Raw genomic sequence first — 16,957 nt, 5'->3', positions numbered from 1 at the left:
TTACAAAAAGAAACTTTTTGCTGGGTTTTCTTGATTCAAACAAATATATTCTAAGCACACTTTTTCTGTGGTTAAAGTACTATATATATACAATGAGGTGTACAGAAAAGACATGAAGTATAGTAGTAGCGATATCTCATTTGAAAAAGAACTATGAGACCTTGAAATACATCTTCTATAAAAATGGTGAAAAAACAAAATTTGACACAACCTGGAATGGATGGAACCTTTTATTCAATTGAAACAGCCTCTTGATATATTTATTCTCTCTCTCGTAATTTTTTTTCCCTGTAACTTGAAGATTGATGCATATGCCACTTGTGTTGATATTACAGAATAGAAGAAAATACAGAATTATAAAAAAAAAAAAAAAAAAAAAAAAAAGAATTTTACATTGAAGTCCATAGAAAAAGCATGTATTATTAAAGTATTTATAAAAGAAATTTCATACAAACCGTTTGGTAAAAAGTTAGTTAAAATATATATTAATAAATCAATCATTTACCACAGAAATTTTAACTAAGAAAATCCTATTTTTCTTATATTTATCAAGACTGGACAACTCTTCCAAACAGTCTGAGTGTAAAACGATCAGCTTGGGCCTAATCATTTATTAGTCAATTTTACTTTCATTATTATTTAACATTTATTTGGATTTAATTCATTCAAAGTTGCTCAATCAACTTTCGTTACATATTGAATACCTTTTTGAGCATACTGTTTTTCTTGCGATTTTATTAAATTTCAACAACAAAGTAAAACTCTCCGTTTTGATTGTCTTTATTCCAGTACAACAATATGGCAGTATGGTCGTCAAACGATATTAATTAAAGCACTGTACCAAAAAAAACAACAACAAACAAACAAACAAACAAAGAATTGTGTCATAAGGAAAACAACAGATTAATGGTCACCTTTAGAGTTGTTATCTGTGAGGTGCTGATATACAGACACGCTTCGTAGTGGCATTACATGCGCACTATATACGTTATTCAAAAGTCTCTGAAACAACAAAACATGAAAGGAATATGGCACCTAGTTCCTCAAAGAAACAGTCAACACTAAATAAAACAACAGATTTGTAAATATTTAACATGGAATGCTAAAGATTGGTGTAAATCTCCTGGAGACCAATCCACAACACACAATATACCCTGTGTACATTTAGCACCTTCTGAAATCAAAACTATTGCACACAAAAAAACACATTCACGTGCCAACCACTTAATGTCACTCTCCTTGACGTTTTCTAATTAAAAAAAAAACCAAAAATTGTGAAATCATTGAATTCATGGTAACGATATAAGTATGCACACACACAAAAAAAATCACATTACAAGAATTTGTCAAGATTCAAACTTGAATGATATTTTGCAAAATACACATGAGACAAGTCAACAGAAAATATTCACTACTACATGAAGTTTAAGTCAGTATTCTAAAAGTGACAAACTATACACCAAAATTTTGTTTACAAATTGTCTTCAGAACAGGAGGTTCGCAAATAATAATAAAAAAAAAAAGCGGCCAGATTTCTATTTCTTATTACAATGTAACTTGCTGAGGAGAATTTTTTTTAAACCATCCCGATCACGTCACTCAATGAAGTTAATACATTTTTAGCCATTGTGGATTCGTGCAAACCTACTTTGGAGAGAGAGGGAGTGAGAGAGAGTAGGCATCCCAGATTGGATAGCAGATTTCAAAGTAATTTTAAAACAATTTAGAATTTTAAAAAAATTGCAACGTTCACATAACTGGTTTCTCTGTCCTTATTTTCAGAACAGTTTGTGGTTACTTGACCTTGAAACAACGTCACAGAATTCTTGCGATTGGCTGTCTTGTTTGTTACAGCCCACCATTTACATGGGGCATATGGATAGTATTTGCATCTATTGTGAATATTTTGCATGACTGGTATTGAATGTCTATCGCCTCGGCACAATAAACCATTAATGCTGAAAATGATAATAGATTGCTTTACCGAACAAGCTGTCGAGTACATACATGTAGCTATCATATAGTCTGCGGACGCCTTGTCCTTCTGAACACTGTGGTCATTCTTTTATGTTCCTACATTGGACGGACTTGTTCGTCATGTGATTCTCACAAACAATGACGTATCCGTATTCTGTGTTGGATGGTCAAAACCAGATTTAAAATGTACCAACATACGACCTGAAAAGATAGATAATCAACAGATAATTGTTTAAACATTGCACAATGCTAAACCTGTCACGGTGGCCTAGTGGTAGAGCATTCGCTTCGTGATTTAGATGTCGGGGGTTTTGAAGAGCCCCGCTCGTCCCATGGCCGCGTTAAACCTAAGACGTTAACAGTGCGAGTCGCAGTCTTTCGGACAAGACCCTAAAACCTGAGGTCCCGCGTCGCGGTAGGCGTTAGCACATTAAAGAACCCTCCCTGCTACGGCCCCGAGTGCGAAGCATTTATAAGGAGTTTGTGGTATTTCATCTAATGCCGGTGATGTCTCTGTGGTAAACAAAATAATTGATAATTTAAGTGCTTTGGACTGTGTGAAAGGTCTGACTGTTTGAGACGCTGAGAATATACCTTTATATGTGTTTTGCGACATTGCATCCTGTTACGGTGTTTATCACTGTCCACTCTGACTCTACTGGTAATGGGCCGTCGAATGGACCGAGTCCTGCTTAGGATATACCTATGATAGCGTTCCCTCTGTTAGGGACTCAAATTACACCTATCCGAATCGCACCACAAAACCAACGGCCTCATCATCTTTCTAATTTACAAATACATGTACAGAATAACAATACCTGACCATGTCTTTTGTTTGGATACGACGAATCCGCGACAGTCAGGGTCTGCGTCACAGAAAGTCGCTGCCTCCATGACGTCAAAAGCAGAACGTGTGCATCCAGTGCCCGATAGTGACAGACGACATCTGTAGTCAAATTTTCCATGGAGATCACTTAACTGGTACAACTGATAGTCTAAAATAAATAATCAACATGAGAGAAAAGGAAAAAGTCGCAAAATGCTTGATGCATATTTTGAAGTAGCGTAATTTATGGAGCTCGGATGCTAGTGAAATATCGATCAGTATTGCCGTGGAAGAGGATATTCTGAAGGAAGATAGCAATATTCACAAACCACCCTGTAAGGGAAGCCATTGCTTACAATGTTAAATTACTATGTCGAGTCAAAACAGATATAACGCACCTTTGGGAAATTGCTGTTTGGGTCTATTCAAATATTTCCCAGTCATATAAAGATTTTTTATTTTCTTCATCAGACGTAGTATTTGATGAGAATTCAGAGTGAGATTGCTGTATCCTGCCACAACTCTGTCCACCAGAGGGCGTAGTGATTCGGGGGCGCCATGTGGTAGCAGAAATGTAGTAAAATGGCGACCTCCGTTAAATAAGTTTTTCTTTTCGTTGTAACTTGAACATCTACCTTTTTCACACGGTATTCTAGTAAAAATAAAAAAATTAAGGTACATTTAATGATTCAATCCTTTATTTGCACAAACACATTTACAGTGAATAGTTATGACACATTTTATAAATCGGACAAAAACTACATGTGCATTCTTACACATGCATTGAATTACAATGTGCAAAATGTCACTGGTTTCGCATAAGGTTTTGTCTGAATTTTAGGCAATTTTTCAAATTCAACTGAAATAGGAATTCATTAATAATTTGAGAATTACATTGGAATTCTTATCAAGAATAAAATTTATATTTAGTGCCAATGAATTGAATTTTTTTTAAATGTATGCTGTTGGGTTAAATTCTATTGATTTTATCATTGAATATATATTTTAGTGATTTATGCATTAAATGTTTTCTATTTGTCCAGTTTTACAAAGTGAAAAAATTCTCTCTGTTGTAGATACCGGTAATTAAGTTCCCAATCATTAAAAATGTGCACTAAAATTGCAGTCCTGATAGAAATATATTGAAAACAAGAGGTACTGTGAGCAATGCTCACTAAGAATACCCTCCCCCCCCCGCTTACCCCAATCTCCCAAAGGGTGTCGGTAATAGGTATAAACTACCTCTTTTCTGAGTGTAAAAAACAAATGGCATGACAAACCGAACCATATTGCTACTTCGATGTCCAGTGCGCGTGACCTTTGACCTTTTGACCCCAAAATCGATAGGGAACATCTTCATCCCATGGGTAGTCCATATGTATGATATGGTGACTGTAGGTGGAAAGGATAACGCTTTAGAGCACGGAAACCATATTGCTACTTCGATGTCCAGTGCGCTTGACCTTTGACCTTTAGACCCCAAAATCGATAGGGAACATCTTCATCCCATGGGTAGTCCATATATATGATATGGTGACGGTAGGTGGAAAGGATAATGCTTTAGAGCCCGGAAACCATTGCGTCTACAGACGGATGGACGGACAGACAGACGGACAACCCGATTCCAGTATACCCCCCCCCCCACAACTTGTTGCGGGGGGTATAATTATCAAGATCGGATGACCTTTCTCCAGTTCTATAGATGGGTGTGTAGAATTTGATTTTGATGACTTAAAAATATTGTATGTATATTTGATTTTAAAGACAAATAATAAGTGTAACCCGTTTGTAACCGCGCATGTACCACACAGATTTAGAGGTGCATGCAAAACTTTTCTTTTTCTTCTTCTGATATTGCAAACAAGCATAGAAATTTACGCTTTGATATAATTATTATGTAATTATTATTATAATTATATAATTATTATGCCTTCGTTATTAATTTGATATAATTATTATGCCTTCGTTATTAATTTGATATAATTAATTTGATATAATTATTATGCCTTCGTTATTAATTTTGATATAATTATTATGCCTTCGTTATTAACAGGCTGTCCAGCACCCTTGGACAAAAAATAAGGGCAAATTTTAGGGGTAAAATTTAAAAAAAATTAGGGCTAAATTAGGGCTAAAATTAGGAATTTTTAACCAAATTGCGGAAGTTTTAATTATTTAAAAGGACTTACCTTGTCAAATTTGACAATAAAGAAACTCACATGACACACAAATAAGATGTAAGTACAGGAAGGGCGTATTCCAGTGTTCCATGGTCTCAGCTATTATTGGCTATAACCTAAAATCTCAACTCTTTATCACAAAGTCACAACCAATAAACAAGCTTGACACATGGATCCACAGGTCAACTGCCTTTCACTGCATCTACGTTAATAACACACATTTTGTATGAATGCATTTTGATTTTTCAAGACTGATAAAAAAGTAGGAATTGACATGAAAAATAAGGGCTTTTTTAGGATTTCCCCTTGAATTTTACATTTTTTTAAGGAATTTTAGCAAAACTGAAAAAAATTAGGAATTTTAGGGCCGCTGGACAGCCTGTATTAACTTTAGGATCAAATACTGTCTGCAGATTCAACATTTCAAATACTGTCTGCAGATTCAACTACTCACCTTTGTGTAAAGTTGGAACTAGAAAAATGCATCGCACAGTCGTTATCATTAACACAGGCGGGGTCTCCAAACCCCACATCATCAACATCTGAGAGTTTGAGAGAGCCATTCACAAGGACAAATTGTTGACGCCGGAAGTCATTCATGGCTATACTGCCATAGTTACTGGTCGCCATTAATTCAATGATGGAGGAAACGTCGTACGAAATCTATAACGAAAACACAAACTGATAACACAGGTAAACCACACTATCCACCACCACCACCCCATCATAAAGAGTCCTTCCTTCCTCCAGAGATATTTTTATTGAACATAGATGTCATCGGCAACTAACAACTCAACTTTATGACAAACGGGATGTCTTCAGCTTTTCCATCGTCAACTTTCCATAATAAGTTGATTTTGTGTAAGTCAACCGATTACTCTGAAAAGTAACCACCCTCTCTCACTCTTCAGGTCGCTGTATGATGGTTCAGGGGCGTAGCTATTTTGTACGCAAGAGCTTCCAAGTCATTTTCAAAAAAAAAAAATAAATAAATAAATAAAAAAAAAAAAAAAATAGAACATACTTTTTAATAAATCAATATTCAAATAAATAAACACATTAAAAAAAATCTACAGACTTTTGCATTCATAAAATTCCCACTATACTATAAGCATGTTTGTGGCATATTTTAAAACGCCTATCGAGAAAATTTGTAGATTGTTTCGATAATTTCCTAAATGATACAATAATCTATAACAGAGTATCGACACGCAGCTGTTGTAGGGAAATTTGTAAAGATTTGTTATCGGGAAATCAAAATCCATGTTGGAATTCGGATCGCTCCGAAAAGTAAAGATTTGGCACGTAGTCGATCTGTAAAAATGTCAATTTAATTTCGATCATTTTAAAATGGCCATGACATTTAGGTACTGTACATGTATATTGAAATAAAGATCGCTCCAATAAGTAAGAGGGTGGATGTGTCTAAACAAAGTTACATCAAAAGTCTTACTGGAATTCAAATCACTCCGAATGTTGGGAAACATTTGTACCAAGATACCCAGCCCTTGTGGTGAAGAAAAGTATTAAAGAGCGGACGAAGGAAGACAAAGAATGCAGTAACTGACGGCCAGGGGCCAGTTTCACAAAACCACTGTTTCTCAAAACTGTCATATCTTAAGATAATCTTAAGATTGTTAGAAATCTTAAGACATCCAGATACTTGTCTTAAGTTTATACTGAACTATGTTGTGCTAAGAGATAGGTAGCTTATCCGGAGGGAACGTGGTTTCAGGGACAGAAACAATCTACTAGACTATATGGAGGATGTGGACATCATTGATAAGCTTGTATACCGCGACATGTGTTCTTTATGATGAACTCATATTCGTTTAGAATATCCCACAGCCAACTTTTTCCTACTTTCGCTATTTAGGCATGTCCACCTTTTCTTCATTTCCAATCTCTACCCAGAGTTATCGTTCCCGTAGCGCCACTAATACCTCTGTCAACGTCTAAAAATCATATCAAACCGTACTAAAACTAACTTAGCATATCAAACTGTAATGATCATATCTAAGCAAATCAAACACTTGTCTGAATTTTATAAACGCAGAAGCTGGTAAATATGAGACACCTGAGCGAATTAAAAGGTTTTATATAAATATTCATTCATTCATTCATCCAATAATACTAAAATAATCATTAAAATTCGTTGTTTTTGTGAACTTACTGTAAGATTTTAAGCTTAACACTAAAACTTGTAAAATCATACTTTATAATGCAATAGGTAGAAATAAGTTTTGCCAAGAATCTTGACATTCAGACGTTGACAGGTGTTGTAGCGCAGCGTAATACGCCCTCTGGTGAGAGATTGTTTCATTTCTTCACCCGACCGGACATAATCTTTTGAATTTACAGCATCTTAAAAACATTTTTTTTTCTCTCCACCTTGTCAAACAATACTGATATTCAGCAACTGAAAAGTTTGGACTTCGTTTTATAGACATCTAAAATCTTTTGACACCGATTTGTCTGAGTGCATGCACGCGGACTTCCTAGCCGCTATGCGGTCACAAGTAAACATATTCGAATACCAATCATTTATTGCTTGTAGGCACAAAAACTGTGTTGGGTGAATCTATGTTTGGTTAGTTTTCGTACTATTTCATTTCATTCAGTTATAGGTTTTTCACAAAGGGAAGCCTTTGCGCCCAGTATACATGTATAGTCGTATAATTACACGCGTTTTGTTCGATTAATTCGTCGTTCATAATAAATTTGCTTATGTATTACTTGTGTCTTTGGTTTTCCCTACCCACTCACGCCCTCGTTTATAGAATACCTTTTTTGTATTCAGTATATCATTTTATTGAATAAAACAAGTGTGGCGTTGCTAACTTGTAACAAACGCAATATATCAAACTTTGATATAGTGTTTCTACAAAAATATTCATTGTTTTAATTTTTGTATCACAATTTCTGAAATCAAATAATACACAAATCGAATGTAACTTTTGAAATACGAAATAAAGTGTAGGTCACATGATTTAAACAAGAGGCCCATGGGCCACATCGCTCACCTGAGTCACATGACTCATATTTAAAGATTTTTCCAATATATTCTCATGTAAAACTTTGATCCCTATTGTGGCCCCAACCTACTCCCGGGGGCCATGCTTTCTACAAACTTCAATAGACTGCACTATGTCAAGAAGCTTTTCTGCAAATGTAAACTTCTTTAGCCCAATGGTTCTTAAGGAGAAAATTTTTAAAGTTTTTTTCCTCTATTTATTAGTTATGTAAAACTTTGATACCCTACTGTGGCCCCATCCTAACCCAAGGGGTCATAAGTTTAACAAACTTGAATCTGCACTAAGTCAGGAAGCTTTCATGTAAATCTCAGCTTTTCTGGCTCAGTGGTTGTTGAGAAGAAATTTTTTTTAAAAGATTTTCCCTATATATTTGTATGTAAAAAATTGTTTCTCTAATGTCGCCTCATGTTGCTGCCGGGGGTCATGATTTTAACAAACTTGAATCTGCACTATATCAGGAAGCTTTCATGTAAATCTCAGCTTTTCTGGCTCAGTGGTTGTTGAGAAGAAACGTTTTTAAAAGATTTTCCCTATATATTTGTATGTAAAAATTTGTTTCTCTAATGTCGCCTTCTGTTGCTGCCGGGGGTCATGATTTTAACCAACTTGAATCTGCATTATATCAGAAAGATTTCATGCAAATTTCAGCTTTCCTGGCCCAGTAGTTTTTGAGAAGAAGATTTTTAAAGATTTTCCCTATATATTTGCATGTAAAACTTTGATCCCCTTTTGTGGCCCCATCCAACCTCCGGGGGCCAAGGTTTTAACAAACTTGAATCTGCACTATGTCAGAGAGCTGTCGTGTAAATTTCATTTCTTCTGGCCCAGTAGTTCTTGAGAAGAAGATTTTTAAATGACCCAACCCTATTTTTGCATTTTTGTGATTATCTTCCCTTTGAAGGGGCATGGGCCTTCATTCGAATCAACTTGAAAGCCCTTTATCCAAGAATGTGTTTTGTCAAGTTTGGTTGAAACTGGCTCAGTGGTTCTGAAGGAGAAGTCGAAAATGTAAAAAGTTTACAGACGGACAGACGACGGACAACAGGCGATCAGAAAAGCTCACCTGAGCTTTCAGCTCATGTGAGCTAAAAAGAAGTAAGACGTATCAAATTTCATAAATATATTAGACAATTACAAATGCCTAAAATCGCAATATTTCAACTTCCTATTTATATTTTTGTATACTCTAATCTAACATTTGAATTCATCCATGCAGTTAAAAGATTATAAAGGAAACACGGTATTTTACAATGTAACGAGTACACATGTACCAATGTGCTAAGATCTATCTTAAGATTTCTTGAAGTCAAGATAGTTTTGTGAAAACCGAATAAAAATGGCATCCTTTGTAGAAGTGCATCAGGAAATGCGATGGTTACGACAATGAAAAAAAATAGTGACTTCTTGTTGGTATTGTAAGTTTTTCACAAATATATTTGAGAATTTTTCTGATTCTATTGTAAGGTTCTCCATTACTTCGTTAATTTGGACTTTAATAGTTGCATGTTTCTCTCTAAAATAACAAATATCGCCTTATATTCTTTAATATTGGGGTACAGGAGTACACACTCTCAATTTTACACAACGATAAGGATATTTAGCAGAGAAATTCGTTACCATTTTGAAGGGCATTTAAAAAGGATATTTAGGCATAAACCCTCCCCTTAAACATCAGAATCTGGAATGCGTGTGGCCCCGTTTTCACCTGCGCTCATTCATTGTGATTAGCCCATTGCAAAAATATTTACACAAGATATAATATATTTCAGCGCATTTCTTCCTGTGCACAGATAAATATATGTCTCAGCCTTTTAGCCTCTACCACAAGTCCATTAACAAAAAATTAGTTTTTGTCTAATCTACACTGGCTTTAATGTATTTTTCCTCTCTCTCTCTCTCTCTCTCTCTCTCTCTCTCTCTCTCTCTCTCTCTCTCTCTCATTTCTAAGACATTTCCTTTCGTTCTAATTTATAATTTACATACCATTTAATTTTAAAACTAAAAGCCTAGTGGCCAAACATGAAGGGATCTAAATACAATTTATAACAAATCGCCGTTATGAAAAGTGAGATACACTGTACACAATGTTAAAAGGTACAATATTTAATAGGGGAGAACTGTGCATGTATCTGTGACTAGATGTTACATTTTCAGCATGTCTGTCAGAGTGTCTGTAAATGTTCTGTTGCTTTCTCTAACCGATTTCATGACCACGTGTACCACATGCACTGGTCTACACCAGACATGGGCAATTTTGGGGGACTCCGATCAATGCGTTTTAATCTGTAGTAAAAATATTTGAAATACATGTCGTTACATTATATATCAAATATTTATTTGATTAGCATTTTGTAAATCAGTAATGAATGACATTGATAGCTTATCTTGTTTTTAACACATATACCAAATGACCATTCATCACCAAAGTAACAATTGTATCATTCCAATCTGTAATCTATACACAAGTGATCATTTACAAAGTTCGGGGGGGGGGGGTGATAAGGGCAGAAAATATCAAATACGTAAACTCGTCTCATTTGTATCTATTGCCATTAAGGAAAGATAAACTTCACAACCTTTTCACTTTTCGAAATTGAATTGAATTTTCAAGAAAAACATTAGTCTACAATTATTAATTTCTTTTAATTTATAATAATAGTTTGGATTGAAATTATGCTTTATATCATAGAAAATGAATTTTTAAACAAACGAAAAATTAGTATTTTAGATTGTTCTTCTAAAATCAATTCAATATGAACTTACTCTGAAACGGTCCTCCCACGACATCTGCAATAGTTTAATCAAGTCCACACTATCTCCAAGTTCTGTTACCATGGCAACACCCTGGATGTTGCTGCTGGTGCCTGGTACACAAAATCCCAAAACCTACAATTAAATAATAGTAGATGTGGAATTCTCTCGACTTCTCTTCACAATTGTAACTAAACTGACTAACTGAATAAAGTATCGGTAATGCAAAATACACTGAATAAAGTGTCAAAACTGCAAAGTTGAAACTGAACTAGAAATAATTGTCTTAGCACACTAAAACTGATATCTCCCCTTCCATTTTCTATAGTTTCCATAGACATTTTTAGGGATAATCTTTACAGTAGAAAATTAAGAGTTACGGTACACAACAGTCACCTATATGTATATGAACTTCAAACAAGGAACAGTGTTGTGAACATATGATAGTAAATTAAACATACCAAATATCAAAGGCCTATGTCAATAGACAAAAAGTTATGATCCGCATAAAAATATGCTAAAAATGTCTATTATTTAACTTTTACATAAAAGGTCAAGGTCATAGGTAATCAAAAATGGTACGCTACACAATGTCTCAGCATGGTATACTCACATACCAAAGGCCTACGTCAAAAGACAAAAAAGTTATGGCCCGGACTAAGTTTGTATGAGAAGAAGAATTCACACTAAGACAAAAGCAACATGTCCCCCTTCTGCTATGGTGACACTAAATAAAGAATACAAACTGCTACGGTGACCATATATAGAACCAGAACTGCTAAGTTGACCGTAGCAACATGTACATGGGGATACTCTCTGTATCTTCGTTACACTATATATTGAATGATTATAAAACATGAAAAATAAAGAGAATGAATACAGGGATTAAATTTTGTTCAGTGCACGGTGCATGTTTTATTCATTGGCTAAAAGTAAAACTTGCACTGAATTCATCATAAACAATGGTAAACAGTGTTATTCTAACACACGTCAGCAACTCAGCCCTCAACCCCAAAACGTGTCTTTGATTTGGAACGACAACCATTTTTAATGAGACAAAGACGTTATATATCTAATTGGTGCACTTTTTTATATCACGGGTGATTTCTGTCAAAACTAACTACTGTAGTTTAAAATTGACACTCCATGTCAACTCAGTTGGGTATTACACGGAGAGTGGGGTCGTTGCACTTTAGAGAATTCTTTTGCCATTTCGCCTGGCAAGACAGATACATGTAACTGACAGGCGTCAGGTTTCCCCGTTGATTGCCTGTGACGTTTTGGAGGGGTTAGCACACACAGACAGCTCTGTTGAACAAATACGAAGTGTTCGGTACATATAGAACACGCCAGCATTTTGTGTGTGAAATTCTTGTCAAGTTTTAAATAAACATTTATATACGACGATTTTTTGTAGATAGATATCTATACGACGATTTATTATATTTCAATAATACGACTAATTAGTATTCTCCTGTCAATGGGGATAATACTTAGAAATGTGTCAACGCCTGTAAAAATAATAATCGGTTACATGTCATTTTTTAAATTAATTTTTTCACGAAAGTTTTATCAATCTTTTCGGTTACATGTCATTTTTAATATACAATTTTTCACGAAAATTTTATCAATCTTTTACACCTTTAAAACTTAAGGAACACAGTCCACGTACAAATGTAGCTAAGACGTTAAGCAAGAGATGAGTAGTGTATAGATTGTGTATTAGAAAATTACATTTATTCCCTCTAAATGGCTCTATAGTGTATATGATACCTTGATGACGTTTTCGTGGGCTATCGCTTGCAGAACAACGATCTCTTTGACAATATTCTGAGCAGCTTGATGGTAGCAGTCTTTATAAATATGACCTTTGGCTACACATGACCTCAGATGCTGACCTCTTACATCCACAGTTTTAATAGCCACCGGTAACCCTCGATAATCTCCCCTGTACACGGCCTTTGTCCACCCAGACTCTAAATAAGTCCTCTTTGAAATATTCACAAAATCGTCGCACTCGATTAAGTTTTCCGCGTAAGACACGGACATTGGAGCCTCTTTCTGAATTTTTATCACATCCAGTCCATTTTCCGTGGACTTTTCCATCAGTTTCCGAAGACGGTTCTCAAATGTTCCATGGATACTAGAAGCTCTGAGTTTTGGATTTCGTAGTTCTTTTCGGTCCCACATAGAACTGCCCTTTTCATCCCATTCCAGTCCTGCGAATCGCCGATGTAAGGTCACATTGAGACACAGGACCACCATAACAGACGACAGGAACAGTTTCCATGGAGATATCCGTCGTAATAATAATTTCAACATTTTCCACGCAAAGAGCCAGGCAGGAGATCTACTCTGTATGGTCCAAAACCCCACGTGTGGTCACAAGACATTTTCTTGAAACTTCTCATTTTTTTTCTGGGCATTTTAAATTTGTTCAATAATTCCCTCGAACTCGGAGAAAATTACGCACGGTCCTTAAGCCACATAGTTTTCATTGTATTTTGTTTCAGTCCGACTGTCTGGAAACAGGAATTGTATGATTCAAGAAAAAAAATCCTGGCACCTGAAAAACAAGAGTGAAGAATGAGACGTTAAGCTTCCGAGGGCTAGATAAATTATCGCAAACATATGCCTCTTCATTCACGCACCGGTTAGGCTCTGCTAGTTTTTAACTAAACCGTTTCAAACATAAATATCTTAAATAGTTTGAAGATAATAAAAATATACAAATTCTGACATCTGACAGATTGTTTGTTCTGCAAAATATCCCCCCGATTCCAAGACTGCACGATGTAACGTATCGATTCGGTAATCCTGACTAAAAAAAAACGCACTCCGCTGCAATAAGATATATTTGAACTTTAGACTTCGCAAATTAATCAAGATATGGTATTATCTATTGCACAGGGTTAAATATCGCTGAATATTTGATTCCTTTCCCCCCTGATCTAGACTATTGATTCCTATTTTAGCATCATTATAAGTATGTTGGTATACAAGTTACAGTGAATGATGCGATTACGATGCTCGGCTGTGGTGAACCAAGGTTCTATCTGCACGTGTCTGTCAAAAAACATTTGCAACGGGCACCGGACATGTGGGTTTATCTTTTTAATCAATGTCTTGATTTGTTTATCAGACCTAATAAAACACATTGCTTCGACATTTTAACAAGATACAACGGTGTAAAAAAAAAAAGCTTTAAAAACATGTCAAAATTGAGAAATCCCAACGTCGAAAACATCGTTTTCTGTATTTTTTTTTCTTTCTCTCTCTCTCTCAACATCAAGCTGCGTCAGACGATACCCGTTGTATCATATGAAGACTTCCCGCAAATCCGTTCTCTTGTCTGCCTTTGTCGCCTGTGTAGAAGATTTCACGACTCTTGTTACCGACGTCAAGCGAAAAAATACCCTATTCTTCTCCCATCATTTCCCTTTGTACAAAACACTACGCCATTTCCGACAGCCTTTCACAAAATGAGAAAAATCCAATTAGACTGACTTAGAGAAAAGCTGTGTCACTCGGGGCTTTTTCTTCTTCACTCACGACCGTCGTCAGTTGCAACTTAAGCATACAAAAATGTCTTGGAGCTGAATAAAATCGCCTGACATGCTTGTATAAATATTCTTTACTCAAAGCTAGGAGTCGGAAAACTTAATTTCACTTTATTTTTGAATTAAAAGACTTGGATATTCAGCTACACATAGTCTGACAAACATCCCACACTCGACAATAGTTCGCCAAAATTAATTTACACATATGCTATCCTTCATTCGAAAATATGAAATCGATTTTTTAAAAAATAAATCCTTTTATATCTTGAAAGCATTATAAGCTAATGTCCAATCCATATAAAAGAAAGTGACATAACATACTGTAATTTGAACAAGTACGGTCCGTTCGATATCCATTAATTAAGGAAATTTAAAGTACAGTCGTATGTGGTACGGTGTCAAGCGTTTTACATTTGTACGACCGTCACTATGTACAGAGCCCCGTGTTAAATAAGTATTTTGGAGACGGCGAAGGATAATTTTTCATCTGTCATCTCCAAGAGGAAGATAATGTGTCAACATGGTCCTGCGGAGACTATTCTACTTTATGAATACGTAATATACATATTTTATCAGCAAAAAAAACCCCAAAAACAAAAACAAAACACCATGAACTATTGCAGGTGCATGTGACTTTATACAATAACATAACAGTGTAAAATACTTACAGAACACGGTCTAATACTTACCTCACAGAGAGAAAATCGTGAAAATAAAACGACTTACCTGTGATTAGAAAACTATTTAAACTGCACAGCCCCCGTTTTAACTTCCGAAGGTTAAACTGATAAGTTTATCTGGCTGCAATCAGCGACACTGTCAGAATACCAGCTCCCGTGCTAACACTAGTCCGCATTCCGCTGTATTCTGACAGGCCTGTGAGGAGACTAGCCAAGTTTTTTTTCCCTAACATGTCTCGTATTACACAATATTATAAATGATTTCCTTCAAGAAAAAATAAAAATGCAGAAACGATGCTCTGTCTTGTTTCACAGACGTATGAGAAAGATCACACCATTTTGAACCACAACCCAGATTTAATTTCGACTGGATTCTGTAAGGGGAAATTAGAACTCGATCTGTTTTCTGTATTTGGTCTAGTTAAAGCTAAGTGACACTTGAGGTTTTATTCAACGGTCTCGCTACCGCCAAGCACACAATGCACTCCTCTGACGGCGAGGGTCGCCCCCCTCGAGTCAGATCACACCACCACACATTTTACTAACAAGGAAATGTGGGAGATCTATACTTTTTCCCTTATTTAGAAATATATTAAAGTGTCATCTGCCAAAGAAGACACAGGTAGATCTCTAATATGAATTTGATAAAGGAGAGAAATCCACACGACTCGCACACATAGGAGCGGAGGATTACCTTAAACACACGTCCTAGTCCTTCCGTTGGAACCTGACGGGTCACTAGCACGATCTCTCAGCATGGAACGCTGGGATTCCTACTCCGGCAGCGGCTGTTTTAGGCCTATCCTGCAGTACTGTCAAGAAGGAATGGAACGAGGAAATAAAGACGACATTGGCTTCATTGCCAAAACGCAGACGTTCGTCCACAGCAACAGACGACAGATCGAGCCATGTTAACTCTGGCGTGTTTATTGATCGTTACCTCTCTGTTACCATTAGAGGCGAGGCTTAAGACTAAGCGACATGTAATATGGTGCTAAATATCGGAAATGCATTAGAGAGAGAGAGAGAGAGAGAGAGAGAGAGAGAGAGAGAGAGAGAGAGAGAGAGAGATTTCATTTATTGATACTGTAAACATATAAGTTATATTTTAGATCCCCCCCCCCTGAAATTTTGCGTGGGGTTCAAAGAAAAAGATAATTATTTCTGGATGAATTAGCTCACCTGAGCCATGATTTTAATGACCAAACTGACCATACAGCATCTAGTATAAAATCGCATCTTTTTTCATTGTTAACAAAAATTATTAATTAACGTTACGACGATCAGCAAACAAGATTGAAGTTCCTCCTCGACTAGGTGGGAGGAACACCACGTATTAGTTCTGGTCCCCGCCCCCGCCACTCTTTGATCACTCGTGCACATTGAGTGATCAAAGGGTGGCGGGAGCGGGGACCAGACTAATCCCCCCCCCACACCCACACCCACACACCATGGCTACTTTCCTTTTTTACCGGTTTTTTTTTTTTTTTTTTTTTTTTTTTTTTTTTACAGAAGCATTAGAAGTGAAAAGGTCACGGGTCTTTCAGATACGACCTTAAAAACGAGATATTTTAAAAGTTAATTCCACCCTTGTGTGACGTCATAAGATTTTGCAAAATCATTGATTTATTTAGATTTATTCATGATAAAAACATAAATTTTGTTGGAGTTCTCGGATAGTTATTTTTTGTTTTAAATCTTGTTAAACATTGAATATTTCAAAAAGTCAGTGATTAAGTCCAAGGGCAATAACTCTGCTTTCATTGATTTCTTTATTTAGTCCATTTATGCGTTAGATTTCCTTTCTTTTTCACAAACATTTTGTACACTTTTGCATAGAAAAAGTTTCATGAAATTGTTATGAATACTTTTATATCGCTAACCAGTTTTTTGTGAAATTTTGATGCTTTTTTCTGGTTTAAGAAGAATTTTTAGACGTTGATATAAC

General features: G+C 35.8%; 1 protein-coding gene across 7 annotated transcripts; it reads right to left on the bottom strand.

Moving 5' to 3' along the window:
- Positions 1–764: 764 nt before the first annotated feature.
- LOC125650666 (extracellular tyrosine-protein kinase PKDCC-like) lies at positions 765–15,972 on the bottom strand. Of its 7 annotated transcripts, none has more exons than XM_048879127.2 (7): positions 15,704–15,972; positions 12,543–13,335; positions 10,782–10,904; positions 5,438–5,646; positions 3,202–3,455; positions 2,796–2,972; positions 765–2,178 (listed from the first exon to the last, which is right to left on the bottom strand). In XM_048879127.2, the coding sequence occupies exons 2-7, from the start codon at positions 13,089–13,091 to the stop codon at positions 2,096–2,098; spliced, it is 1,395 nt and encodes a 464-aa protein (XP_048735084.2). In that variant the 5' UTR covers positions 13,092–13,335; positions 15,704–15,972; the 3' UTR covers positions 765–2,095. The 7 variants fall into 7 exon arrangements, with proteins under 7 accessions (XP_048735084.2, XP_048735085.2, XP_048735089.2 ...); XM_048879128.2 differs by lacking the exon at positions 15,704–15,972 and adding an exon at positions 15,056–15,427; XM_048879132.2 differs by lacking the exon at positions 15,704–15,972 and adding an exon at positions 14,998–15,048.
- Positions 15,973–16,957: the final 985 nt, after the last annotated feature.

Source organism: Ostrea edulis, chromosome 5 (assembly GCF_947568905.1).
Source record: "Ostrea edulis chromosome 5, xbOstEdul1.1, whole genome shotgun sequence".
NCBI classification, from domain to species: domain Eukaryota; kingdom Metazoa; phylum Mollusca; class Bivalvia; order Ostreida; family Ostreidae; genus Ostrea; species Ostrea edulis.
The sequence above is the reverse complement of the archived record's forward strand: the minus strand, read 5'-3'. Positions and strand labels throughout refer to the sequence as shown.